General features: G+C 52.6%; 1 protein-coding gene and 1 long non-coding RNA gene across 2 annotated transcripts; one reads left to right on the top strand and one right to left on the bottom strand.

Annotated features, from left to right (window-relative positions):
• Positions 1-269: 269 nt before the first annotated feature.
• COQ4 (coenzyme Q4) lies at positions 270-9764 on the top strand. Its single transcript, XM_084899903.1, has 7 exons — positions 270-410; positions 500-631; positions 2137-2233; positions 2736-2838; positions 6455-6584; positions 7106-7199; positions 7677-9764. Exons 1-7 carry the CDS (start codon positions 341-343, stop codon positions 7840-7842), a joined length of 792 nt encoding a protein of 263 aa, XP_084756029.1. The 5' UTR covers positions 270-340; the 3' UTR covers positions 7843-9764.
• On the bottom strand, positions 8099-12346 carry LOC311630642. The gene is made up of 3 exons (XR_014796428.1): positions 11384-12346; positions 8292-11349; positions 8099-8225 (listed from the first exon to the last, which is right to left on the bottom strand). It is a non-coding gene; the product is annotated as an uncharacterized lncRNA (long non-coding RNA).
• Between the last annotated feature and the right edge of the window lie 1206 nt (positions 12347-13552).

The following is a 13552-nucleotide window of genomic DNA, read 5'->3' as shown; positions in this document are numbered from 1 at the left end:
TCCTCCCCCTAACATCCTCCGGGGGGAACGATGTGCGGAAAAGGAAGTGTGTTCCGTCGCCGAAGCCCCGTGCTAGCCGGTCTGACGGGGAGACCCTTCCGGGGTGAAGTGAAACGGGGAGTTTTCATCCGTAGAGTAGGAGGCAGACAGATCGCCTGGGTTCACTGCTCCTATTTGGCGAGAGAGCCCTTTCCTCGGCCCTACTCCCCGCCTTCCAAAGGCCCTCCTCAGAGTAACAGGGACCGAGTTCTGACCTTCCGGGCGCTCCGTCGCCAGGGACGTTTGGAGCTGCGGCCCGGCCCGACTTCTCCTCCCGCGACCTCCGCGCAGCCATGCTGTCATGGTGACGCTGCTGCGCGGGACCCTGTGTCCCCTCCGTCTGTTCCGAGCTCTCCCTGGCCCTGCTGCAGGCAAGTGGCGGAGACGGAGGGACGTCTTGGGGTTCCCCCGCCCCCCCGCCCCACTCGCTTTTGACCTGGGCCTTTTTCTTGCCCCGCAGATGCGCCCCTAAGAAAGGCCAGCCATGGCGCCGGCTTGCTCTACCCGGAACACATCCCCACGTCCCTGCTGCAGAAGGTGCTGCTGACCGCCGGCTCTGCGGGCATGGCCCTCTACAACCCATACCGCCACGGTAAGGCCGCGCTCCCCGGGAGGCCCTGGCCTTGGAAGCCTGGGCAGGCCCCGACCTCTGTCACAATTTCCGTTTCCTACGGGTCACTGGGGAATAGACTAGGTCCGGGTACCCAAGGCTGGTGGCTGTACCTCATCATCACCCGGTACACTCATAAAAATGCAGATGCCTGGGTTACGTATCTGTCAGGTGTGGAGAGGGCAGGAGGAAGGGGCCTGGAATCTGAGCCTCTCCCCTTGAAACGACTTCCCAGGATAGTCTGTCATCCAGCCACAATGACAACTTCTGGACTAAATAGGTGGTTTATAAGCACCATTGAATGATAACATCGCACCGGAAATTAAACTTTGTAAGTTAGGGACCATGACTGCCCCATTCACTGTATCCGCAGCATTTTGGATAGTGCCTGGCCTGTAATAAAGGCTCGATAAATGTTTGTTGGGTGCATCACTACAACATCCTAAGAGTCTACCATGCCTTTCTCATCCCTCCCGGGCTTCTTGCGTCTGGAGAGTACTATCACTCCTGCTAATAAAAACGTTAATGCTGCCCTAACCGGTTTGGCTCAGTGGATAGAGCCTCGGCCTGTGGACTGAAGGGTCCCAGGATCAATTTCAGCCAATTCCGGCCAAGGGCATGTACCTTGGTTGCGGGCACATCCCCAGTGGGGAGTGTGCAGGAGGCAGCTGATCGATGTTTCTCTCATTGATGTTTCTAACTCTCTATCCCTCTCTCTTCCTCTCTGTAAAGAAATAATTTTTAAAAATGATAATGCTGACTGCTCACTCAGCACATTCAGGCTGCTCCCTGTGCTAAGTGCTTTATTATGCATGATGGTTTGATTTCTTTTTTTTCTTTTCTTTTTTTTTTTAATATATTTTATTGATTTTTCACAGAGAGGAAGAGAGAGGGACAGAGAGCTAGAAACATTGATGAGACAGAATCATTGATCAGCTGCCTCTTGCACAACCCCTACTGGGGATGTGCCCGCAACGAAGGTACATGCCCTTGACCGGAATCGAACCCGGGACCTTTCAGTCCGCAGGCCGACACTCTATCCACTGAGCCAAACCGGTCCCAGCTGATTTCTACATTAACCCTATTAGAAAGGTGTTATCTGCCCTTCACAATCTAGGACACTGGGGCTTGGAAACGTGAAGCAATTTATGCAAGATCACCTAGATAGTGACTGCACCTGGACTCAAACCCAATACACTGATCCCAAGGCTTGTACTTGTCAATGAAGACCATAGAGTGTGTGGTGATAATGGATGTGACAGTGATCCAGAAAGCACTGTGCTAACCAGAGCCACCTCATCCCAGTAGACTAACAGCAATACTAACTAGTATAGGTATATTGAGCCCTAAGTGTGCGGGATGATTTGCTAAGTGTTTTACATGAATCCTTCTGAGAGGTAGATCTTTATCAGTTAGGAAAGTAAGACTCAGACCACGTCAAGTAACTTACCTAATCATATCCCGTATTTGTCCCAATTTCCTTTCAGACATGGTTGCAGTGCTAGGGGAGACCACAGGATGTTATGCTCTGAAGGTCCTCAGGGACCAGATGAAGAGGGACTCGGAGGGCGCCCAGATCCTGCAGTAGGTGCCAGCTCTGCCTGGGGTGTTGGTTGGGAATATTCTGGGGGGGCTCTCGAGTCACATTGTGTCAGTCCTGTTCCTCAGGGAGCTCCCCCTATCCTGGCTGTGGATGGCTGCTCAGGCTGGGCACTGCTAAACTCCAGGGATGCCATTCATACCGACACTACGATGACCCCTGGGTAGTGCCATCCGGTGGCCTGGGCCCAGTTCCAGCCACAGGGCTGCATACCCTCTCTAAGCTCCCATAACACGTGCTAGCTGTGCCCTCACCTCTTCCTACTGTGCCCTTGGTGAGTGCCCTGACCACCTCTGAGGTCTTCCTACCCACTCTGTGCCCCTGTAGGCAGGAAGCACAGTCCCTGCCACCGGAAGAAGCTCCCGCAGGACTTGTGGCCCCCTTGCTGCTCTGCCCCTTCACCTCTCTCAGCCTTGTTCCAGCTGGGCCTTTACCTGCCTTAGCTGGTGCTCTCCCAGTACCCACGTCCTGCCTTCTGCCTCGCAGGGAGCGTCCCCGGATCTCTCTGTCCACCCTGGACCTGGACAAGCTCCGGAGCCTGCCCGAGGGCTCCCTCGGCCGCGAGTATCTCCGTTTCCTGGATGTGAATGTGAGTGCCCAGTGTCCGTGCCTTTGGCCCCCGCTGGGAAGCTCAGATGAGTGGCATGGGAGTGACGTCCCAAGGAAGGAGAGGGCCTGAGTTGCCACCATGGGCAGGAGTGCTTTTCAGTCTCTTGTGCCAAGGCTTTGCCATGCTCTCTGGGACAGGTTAATGGGCCAGTAACCGCTCCAGTGGAGAATTCTGGCTGCATTTATTAACCTCTTCCTGCCCTCCAGATGCCAGGCTCACATGATCTTGCTGAATCCTCCCAATAATGCCGTCACGTACGTTTTATTATCCCCTTTGAACAGAGAAGTTAAGCAACTTGCTGGCTTCAAACAGCCAGTGTTCATGGAAGCAGTACGGGGTATGCACACCCAGGTCATGCTGCTAACCGCTGCCCTGTGTCCCCAGTTCCAGAGCATATGCTTCCCTAGGGGATGGCAGGTCATGGCACTCTCCAGCCCCCGGTGGCAGGTTGTGGATGGGGGAGGGTCCCAATTACTGAGGCACTCATTCATGTGTTTAGCATCTGGCATGTGTCATCACGTTGTTCCAGGTCCCGGAGACATAATAATGAACTAGCCAGGCACGGTCTCTGCCCTCATGGAGCTAATATTCTGGCTGGGGAGGTAAATAAAACAGTAAAAGAAAGAAATGGTCCTATAAAAACTCATGTAAAGTATTTATTGAGTACTTAGAACTTACCAGACACTGTTCGTAGTAATTGGATACAGTGAGTAGAATAGCCAACAGCCTGCCTGTGGGCTTCCATTCCAGCAGGCGGTGTATGAGAACAGCAATCAGGAGACAGGACCAGCGTGGGAGTGGGGTTAGCCACTTTTGATGCAGCGGTCATGGGAGACTAAGAAGGAGGAGCCAGCCCTGAGGAAACCTAGGAGGACCATTCCGAGGGATTGGCAAGTGTGAGGCTCTGTGAGTGTAAGGAGAGGGAGACCTACCCATGTGGCCACAGAGGAGAGGTCAGCCGGGCCGGGCCTGCCAGCCATGGGGAGGAGTCTGTATTTTGTAATAGGATCAATAGGAAGCCACTGAGGGTTTCAAGCAGGAGAGGAACATCTGACTTATAAAACCACTTTAGCCGAGACTGGTTTGGCTCAGTGGATAGAGCATCGGCCTGCGGACTGAAGGGTCCCAGGTTCGATTCTGGTCAAGGGCATGTACCTTGGTTGCGGACACATCCCCAGTGGGGGATGTGCAGGAGGCAGCTAATCGATGTTTCTCTCTCATCGATGTTTCTGACTCTATTTCTCTCCCTTCCTCTCTGTAAAAAATCAATAAAATATATTTAAAAAAAAAAAAAAAAAAGCACTTTAGGAGACAGCCCCTGCCCCTCCCCCTACCCGCCCACATGCACACCCCCCCCCGACACACAAAGGACCTATCCCGCCCAGCGTAGGAGCCAGCCAGCTGAGGAGGTGATGGAGGGACTGAAGGTTTCTTTGGAGTTGGGTTTCTCCACCTTGGCACTATTATTTTTGGGGCCGGATCATTCTTTGTTGTGGGCTGTCCTGTGCATTGTAGACTGTTTGGCAGCCTCCCTCCCCACCGGCTGACAGTAGCACCGCCCTACGTCCTAGCTACCACACACATCTCCAGACTTTGCAGACGTCCCCTGGTGGACAGTCGAGAACCACCGCTCTAGGTTATTATTCTTGGAAAAATAACCTGCCCCCACAGCCCCAGCTGTGGTAACAGCCCTAGCAATTGTGACACTTCCAGAGGATGGGAACAGCAGCTCGTGAAAGGTGAGTAACACCTTTGAACCAGCAGAGATTTAGTTCAAAGTTCAAACTCAAATCACCCTCCCTGAGTGGACATTGGTAAGGAATGTGGCCAGTTGTCCTTGTGGCATCAAGATTGTAAGGCATGAGCTTTGGAGTTAAGAGTAGGCGAGTTAGAATCCAGCCTCTTGAGTCATTTGGCCTTTCTGAGGCTCAGGTGCCTTATCCGAGGCAAAGGGACCTAATGTTTATCTTCCAGGGCACCTACAAGGCTTATCAATAATGGGTGTCAAAGCTGTTGGCTTTGGAATCTAGCAAATTTTGTTTCAAATCCTGGTTCAGCCATTAGATGAGTTGTGTGATCTTTGGGCAAGTTACTTTATCTCTCTGAGCCTCATTCTCCCCCTCCCCCAATATATTTTTTTTATTGATTTCAGAGAGGAAGGGAGAGAGAGATAGAAACATCAATGATAAGAGAGGGACACTGATTGGCTGCCTCCAGCACATCCTTCCCTCCTGGGGATCAAGCCAGCAACCCTGGAATCGAACTGTGATCTCCTGGTTCATAGGTCCACGCTCAGCCTCTGAGCCACACCAGCGGGCTCACTTTTCTTATCTGTATCTGAGGCTCATAACAGTATCCACCCCTTAGATAGGTGGTTCTCAACCTTCCTAATGCCGCGACCCTTTAATACAGCTCCTCATGTTGTGGTGACCCTTCAACCATGAAATTATTTTCGTTGTGTACTTCATAACTGTAATTTTGCTACTGTTATGAATGGTAATGTAAATAACTGTGTTTTCCAATGGTCTTAGGCGACCCTGCTAGCAGTTCTCAACCTATGGTCATTCTCGGCATGTAGTCAATATTTTTTAATTCTTGAGAGTTGACACTATTCTCATACTAAGTCTTTGAAATCCAGTGTTTAATTTTCACGTATAACATGTCTCAGCTGGAATTTGTTTCATTTCAAGGCTCAGTGGCCACATGTGGCAAGTGGTGCTGTATGGGACAGCCAGGGCTAGGAAAGAGACGTTAACGAGCACATGCATTAAAAACAAAAAGCACATTCATTAAACAGGATACAGGCACAGTCATGTCAAGTGCCATAGGGAGGTACGGCATGCTACTGTGGGCCTGATCAGTCTGAAGGCCAGGAACACTCTGCCCTTGGAGGGGACACTTAAGCGGGGTCATAAAGGATGAGCAGGAATTATTGAAGTGAAGCCGAGGGTGGTGGGAGAGAACAGGCTAGGATCCTTAGCTCATGCTAAGGATCTATTTCCCCCCTCAATTTCTAATTGTGGTAAAACACACACACACACACACACACACAAATTTCCCATCTTTCCTGGCCAGGCTCATTTGGTACTTAGAGTATTGTCCTGATATGCCAGGGTTTCAGGTTTGATCCCAGGTCAAGGTACATGCAAGAATCAGCCAATAAATGCATCAATAAGTAGAACAACAAATCATGTTTCTCTCCCCCTTCTCTAACATGAATCAACCAATAAAGAAAGTTTTTCAAATGTTCCCATCTTATCCATCTCTACATGGACAGCTCAGTAGAGTTAAGTATACTCACATTGTTATGAGACCAACCGAAGTTCTATCCCCATTAAGATCCTGCTTCCCCCTCTCCCTGGGGCTTTTTTACCAAACATCCCAACGGGCTACATACCTGTGTGTGAGTTGGTGTGGGCTGAGGGCTTGCCAATACCACGAAGGATTCCCCTGTCCGCAGGTATAGACAGAAGCTGAGTCCCCGGGGAGTCTTGAGGGTATGAGTTCGGTGGGAGTGGTTGACAGAGTCCAGGGGAGGCTGGCAGTGGGGCCTCGAACTGTGGAAAGGGGTCTAGGGGAGGCTCATGGTTGTCAGAGGGTCTCCCCAGATACCCGGGCACCCACCCGATTCGTGGACGATGAGGAGCTGGCGTACGTGATCCAGCGGTACCGGGAGGTGCACGACATGCTCCACACCTTGCTGGGGATGCCCACCAACATCCTGGGTGAGTGCCAGCTGCCTTGAGAGTGGGGTTGGGCAGGGCGGGGGGTTGGGCAGGGTCTGTGTTTAGGGCCAGGGCAGGGTTCGCCTGTCTCTGCCACCCACCAGTTAGCTGCCGCAGTGCCTCGTTTTCTGCTTTATCCGAACATCTTGGTAGCATCTGTGCCATCCCCAGTACCTCTCACGGCTCCTGCACAGACAGAGCAGCATCCAAGCAGCAGGCTCCCTCTCCTGACACCCTCCGGAGCTCCCTGAGGCCTGTAGGAACTAGCCTGGCTGTCAGGTCCTCTGCGTTCTGACCCCAAACTTCCTCTCCAGCCCTCCCTTCCTCTGGCTCTCTCTTGGGCCCTCTCAACCCCTCCAAGCCAAGTGCCTGGGCACACCACAGACCAGACAGTATGGCTGACGCCTTATAGAGAAGAGGCATAGAGGGAGCAGACACCTCACTGTTCCCTGCCATGAGCGTCCCTGGCCTCTTCCTGGCCCCTCCTCACCTCCCACCCCCATCCCTACCCTGTCCCGCAGGGGAGATCGTGGTGAAGTGGTTTGAGGCTGTGCAGACCGGCTTGCCCATGTGCATCCTGGGCGCGCTCTTTGGACCAATCCGACTCAGTGCCCAGTAAGTTCTCACGGGGTGAGGGGTCAAGGGAGATGTCAGAGGGACCAAGGCTCCAGGAAGAGGAAGAGCACGCAGCCTTCCTCAGCAGCCTCGGGGGTCCTCCAGGAAGCCAGGGGGGAGAACGGGGCTGGCCCGGGGCCTCCAGGGCAGTAGGTGAAGCCTGGACAGTTCCTGGGCCCCTGGGACTCTTGGCCAGGCCTCGGTGCCAGGGCAGGAGGATGCAGTTGCGGCTGGGGGCAGTCTGGCATTAGTTTCTGGAGTGAGGTAGCCTGAAATTTAAACCCGGGCTTGGCGCGGTGAGGATGTGTGGCTTCGGACACGGGATTCTCGCTGAGCTTCTGCTTCCTCGTTGGAAAACTGGTGATAATCACTACTTCTTGGGTGTGTGTGAGGACCCGCTGAGGAAATGCACGTGGGCTGCTGGGCACCCTGTGCGGCCCTCAGGACCCTCTGTTTTCTCCCTCTGCGGCCCCACAGGCAACTGCAAGTGCTGTACTCGGAGCTGGTCCCATGGGCAGTGGAGAACGGGCGCAGGGCCCCGTGTGTCCTCAACCTGTACTACGAGCGGCGCTGGGAGCAGCCCCTGATGGCTCTGCGGGAGGAGCTGGGCATCACGGACCCCCCCATGCACATCCAGCCCTAGGCCCTCCTCCCCTCACCCGCCCACTTCCCCTGGAGGCCGAGGGCTCCGGGCCACTCCCTCTGCTCCTCTTCTTGAACATTGACCCTTGGGTATTACTTATCAGAATTTGCCCTAACACTCCTGAGTGGCTCTGAGGCCAACCCAGGCGGGGGCAGACAGTGCCGGGCGGCTCCCAGGGAGCCTGGAGCTGCCCAAGGAGAGCCACACAGGGGCAGGAACCAGCCATCTGGACTCGCGCTGGCCCACCCCGGTCCTAGAGCCCTCCCCGCCAGCCAGCGCTTTCTGGGTGCCAGCCTGGGTGTCCTCCCAGGAGTGCTGATGCGACCCAGTCCCGAAGGCCGGAGAAGGGGGAGGGAGTTTCCGCTCCATCGGTCAGCGCCTGCCTCCCTGCCTTCGCCCAGGGCTGGCTGACTGGCAGCCTTGGGCCTTTGAGCCCCGAGAGGAAGCACCCCCTCCCGTCTGCGCTTCAGCCGCTTGGCCCACCTCTGGCCTGGAGTTGGCCAGATTGAAGCTCCTCACTCCTCTGGGGTTTTCTAGCTGAGGCCCTGGGGCAAACCCTCCCCCATTCCATCAGCGAAAGGGGGACGAACACAGCACCGCCTCTGGTCATTGCGCAGGTTTCAGGGGGTGGTGCTCCAGAGAGGACCAGAGGCAGGAGCCATTGCGCCAGTGTGTGCGCAGGTGGAGGAGCAGCAACCAGGCATTGTCCTGGGTCAACGCCAAGGATGGGGACAGATGAGTCAAAGGAATCGTGGAAGAGGGAGCGGCCCTGGCTGGAGTTAGAATGGCAGAGCCGTTAGTGTTTTGAGGACTGGTTCCTCATGGTGTGGCCAGGGCAGCAAAGGCCCAGAACGGGCAAGGACTTGGCTGGAGCAACTGGAACACAGGTTGCAAGGCCTCCTGCTTGGTTTTCCTGCGCCTCCGTTTCCCTGTGGATAATAACAACTACAGTGTAGTTATAACTGCTGTGTGTAAACTGGTATCACATTGACACCAGCAGTCATGGGGCGAGGTGGTACTATTTGTTGTATTTTCCTAATGAGGCAACAGGAGCAGAGCTGGGGCTGGGACTGGAATAGTCAGACCTGCTCAGCACTGCCAGGCCCGTGTGCCAGTCTTGTGCCCACCACATCCCAGTCTAGGGCTCCAGTGGCAGAGGGAGGACATGGGAGGCTGGAGGCTGACCTCGGAGCCATCGTTTTTTCTTTTTTTAAATATATTTTATTGATTTCTTAGAGGAAGAGAGAGGGATAGAGAGTTAGAAACATCAATGAGAGAGAAACATCGATTAGTTGCCTCTTGCACAGCCCCTACTGGGGATATGCCCGCAACCAAGGTACATGCCCTTAACTGGAATCGAACCTGGGGCCTTTCAGTCCACAGGCTGATGCTCTATCCATTGACCCAAACCAGTTTCGGCGAGCCATCGTCTTTTCAAGTGGAAAGTCTTTTCCTGAGCTCTGAGTTTCTGCAGAAAGAGGAGGAGGTTGGAGGGAGCTCCTCATACCTCATCGGTCTTTGCAAGATAGGCCTTTCCAGACCTGCCAGCTGTTTCCATGGCTTCCCAGGGTCCCAGGCACTGTCCCCAGAGCAGTCAAAGTCAACAGTGCCAAGGTTAAGGGAGAAAGGTCAGACTTGAGTGGGCCTCTGCCCAGCCTGGTAGCTCACCTGCTCCAGCATCTTGGTGCCTGCATGACCCTGGGCCTCTGCAGCACGCAAGAGATGGGCACTGGGTAGCAGGATTAGCAGGGGTGGCAGGCAGAGTCCTGTTTCCAGATCATAGGGTGGCATTTTTGTCACCAGTTAGAGGAAAATTATACTGGCTGTAGCTACCACGTACCAAGTTCTCACCACAGGCCACGAGGCCCTGTCAACTTCTGCCTAGAAACTTACATACATCTTAATAAACCATGTTGACCTTTTTCCTGTCTTTGTTCCCAAGTCATTACATAGTCAGCTTCTTATTCACGCCTGTGCTCAGATGTCACCTCAAGAGGGGCCTGCCCAGACCACGCCATCTGAAACAGCCCCCTCCCCTTTATCCGCATCACCTTGTTAGAGTGCTTACCACTCAGAAATTATCTTTTTTTTCAACTTTTTATTTATTTTTACTTTTATTTTTTAGAGAGAGAGGGAGAGGGAGAGAAACACTGATTTGTCATTCCACTTATTGATGCATTCATTGGTTGCTTCTTGTATGTGTCCTGACCAGAGATCAAACCTGCAGCCTTGATGAATGGGGACGATGCCCTAACCAACTGAGCTACCGGGCCAGAGCACTCTGAATTTATTTTATTTACTTACCAGTTCCATGTCTGCTCCCGGAGGGCAGGGACCTATTCTTTCACTGCTGGGAACAGTGCTTGGCGCACACACGTTCTTGAAGGAATGGATGTCAAGCCCCATGCTGAGCATCCCACATGCAAGACCTTATTCAGCCCCCACCACAGCCTCACTTCATGGCGAAGACCCTGGGTCTCAAGTTCAGGGAGTGTCCTGGGTCCCACAGCCGGGGTGGTGGACCTTGTCTCAGGGCGCACAGGTTTGAGTCCTCTCCCAGAAGCCAAGGGGGCACTCCCTTTCCCTCTGCCCCACAAAAGCCACCTGCAGCCAAAACCGGTTTGGCTCAGTGGATAGAGCGCCAGCTTGTGAATTGAAAGGTCCCAGGTTTGATTCCGGTCAGGGGCATGTACCTTGGTTGTGGGCACATTCCCAGTAGGGGGTGTGCAAGAGGCAGCTGATTGATGATAGTCTCTCATTGATGTTTCTAACTCTCTCTCTTCCTCTCTATAAAAAATCAATTTTATATATATATATATAATTTTTTTTTTTAAAGCCACCTGCAGCTGGTCCCAGAGCAGTGTTTGGGGGCACAGGCGCTAAAGGCAGATCTGCCCCCCACTGACCATCTCTGCCCCCTTGGGGCCTCTGTTTTCTTCTCTGTAAAACAGGGAGAGTAAAGTGCCCGTCCCACAACAGGGCCATGTGCTCGAGTAGCTTAGCACATAGTAAACACTTAGGAAATGGAAGCTGTCATCTGCCAGGAAGGCCCTTGGAGGCCTCTGAGGTCATCATGTACAAATAAACCAGAGCTGTTTATTTTGCACACACCCAGAGTGGGTGGACTTACACAACTCAGAGGTCACTAACGCCACACTACTGGGTATCTATGGGGTAAGTGCCTACTGGGTGCCAGCGGTCAAATCACTCCACTCTGATGAGGTTTAATTCAAGTGAGTCCAAATGTGAGGCTCTGGCAAATCTGGAGATTCAAGTGCTGATGTTCCCTCCCACAGGGCCCATGGGGGTCATGTCCGTGGAAAGGAGCCCGCTGTGAGGTCAGCCTAGGCTGAGCCTGTCCCACAAATGACAGCATCCAGCTCCTGCCCTTCCTAAGAACCTGCAATGCCTCTTCACCGCACCAGGACAAAACCTGGCATACCAAGGCCTTTCCAATCCCTTCCCACCACGTGGCCTTCCCTGCCCATGGACCCTGATGCACAAAACCTGGCATACCAAGGCCTTCCCAATCCCTTCCCACCACTAGTGTCTGCTAAGTGTTTGCTCATCGCTGGGGATGCTCAGTGCTCAAGACAGCTGCGTCCCCACCCTCTCGGATGAGCAGCTTTGTGGCAGCTGAGGACTTCACGTGCCAGCCCTGGGCTGACAGCTTGCCATGCACATCTCATTGGATCACTACCCAGCCCCACGAAGCGGGGGCCATGATGTCTGGATTCCCATTCTACAGATGAGGACACTGAGGCTCCATGGGGAGAGGTGATTTGCCCAGTTTTTTCTCACAGTTGGGGGTGGAAATGCAACCCTAATGCATCTGACTACAAAGCAAAGAAGATATCACAATAACGTGTGGTGGGTATTACCGAAGGGCGGTGAGCAGCCTCGTCTAGCCATCTAATCTCCACCTGCCCTCTCTGTATGTCCAACTAGACTATAAGCAACTTGAAGGCAGATTGTCTTGTTGCCTCTGTCCCCTTGCACCTACCCCCTCAGGCCTGGCCCCGTGGCTGTGGGCTTACCACTTTGGCTTCACCAATGTGACCTGCCTGGGTGGAGGAGAACAGGGGGCTGGTCACCACCACCCTCCTTCAAATTCTCACTTGCCTTATTTGCATATGACCTCTGCACTTGATGTGGAAATAATCGTAATTATTTCCCTGGATCCTGGTGTGGATAAGATCAGTGCTTCCAAATCACTCTCCCTATCAAACCTTTATCAAGCTTCTGTTATTTCCTAAACCCTGTGGATACAACCAGAGATAATCTTCTTGCCTAGATTTTGTGGAGCTTTGTGGTCAATGAGCCTGTAAACTACAATAGCATGTATGTCGCCCTGGCCAGTTTGGATCAGTGGTTGGAGCATCGGCCTATGGACTGAAAGGTCCCAGGTGCAGGAGGCAGCTGATCGATGTTTCTCTCCCATTGATGTTTCTAACTCTCTATCCCTCTCCCTTCCTCTCTGTGAAAAATCAATAAAATATATTTTTAAAAATAGCAAGTATGTCAAGTGCTAATTCAAAAACTCCCCATGACTCTCCACTCAACCCCGGTGAGATAATCCCCATCAGTATGTTCTCATTTTTACATAGAAGAAATGGAGACTTTGACTTTCAATTGAGTTGACCCAAGTCTGTTGGATGTCCATACCCATAAGCACCCAGTGCAGCACTGCCTCCTGATTGTAACACCCATGGGAAGGAGGTGCTTCAATTTACCTAGCTCCCCCAAAAGGATGCACCCTATACTCTGGAAGAAATAGGTCCAAATACTTATCAGACCATATTTTCATTTTTAATCCCTATGAGTAGACCCTGAAAACTGCCCGTACCCCCTTTTTAAGGACTTCTACTACATTAAGAGATTAAGGGACCTATCTATTCAAAGACAGATGATAACTGTGGATGACCAACATCAAGGAACCAAGTTTTCAGAGGCCCAGAGCTAGCTGCACAGGGCTGGGAAGCTGGCCAGTGGCCCAGGGCTTAGCAGGTGGCATAACAAATATGGCCACTGACTTGGAGGTTAATTTCCTGCAGGGTTCAGTGATCAGAAGCCAAAGTTAGATCCGTGCCCTTTGTACCATCAGGTGTGCCAGATTGCTTATGAGATACTACCATGGAAGAGAAAGGATTCCTACTCAGCAATCCGGGCACCAAGTTTATTGTCCCAGAAGAGGAGGTGAGAGGTGCTCACATCTGCAGGTCTTCTGAACCTCGAAAGGTACTGTGTCCAAAAAAACAAAACAAAAACAAACAAACCTAGGGAGAGATCAACCAAAGGACTTGTGTTCATGAACATAAGCATAACCAATGGACACAGACTCTAGCGGGGTGAGGGCACGAGTGGGGGGAAGGGAGGGCAGGGTAATGGGAGGATAAGGACACATATGCAATACCTTAATCATTAAAGAAAAAATAATAGAACATTAAAAAAAAATGGAATTGAGGGAGGACCTCGAATCCAAAACTTTCGAATAACCATTCCAAATTCAAATAGAAGTCCAATACGCTAGCCTTTTTGCCACAGAACTATTACTAGACTTAATCCTTCTCTGTCTGAAACCACACTTCCAGCTCTCTTATAGGTGTGGTGCTGGGCCTTTGCCGAAATCTGCCGGGTCTAAATGCGGACTCCAATTCTCCGCCAGTGTGGCAGGTGGGGGGTGCTCTCCCGCAGATCCGAATGCCGGAGG

This window comes from Pipistrellus hanaki (genome assembly GCF_964339955.1).
Source record: "Pipistrellus hanaki genome assembly, chromosome: 11".
Taxonomy (NCBI): Eukaryota; Metazoa; Chordata; class Mammalia; order Chiroptera; family Vespertilionidae; genus Pipistrellus; species Pipistrellus hanaki.
This window is presented reverse-complemented; position numbering and strand designations above follow the sequence as displayed.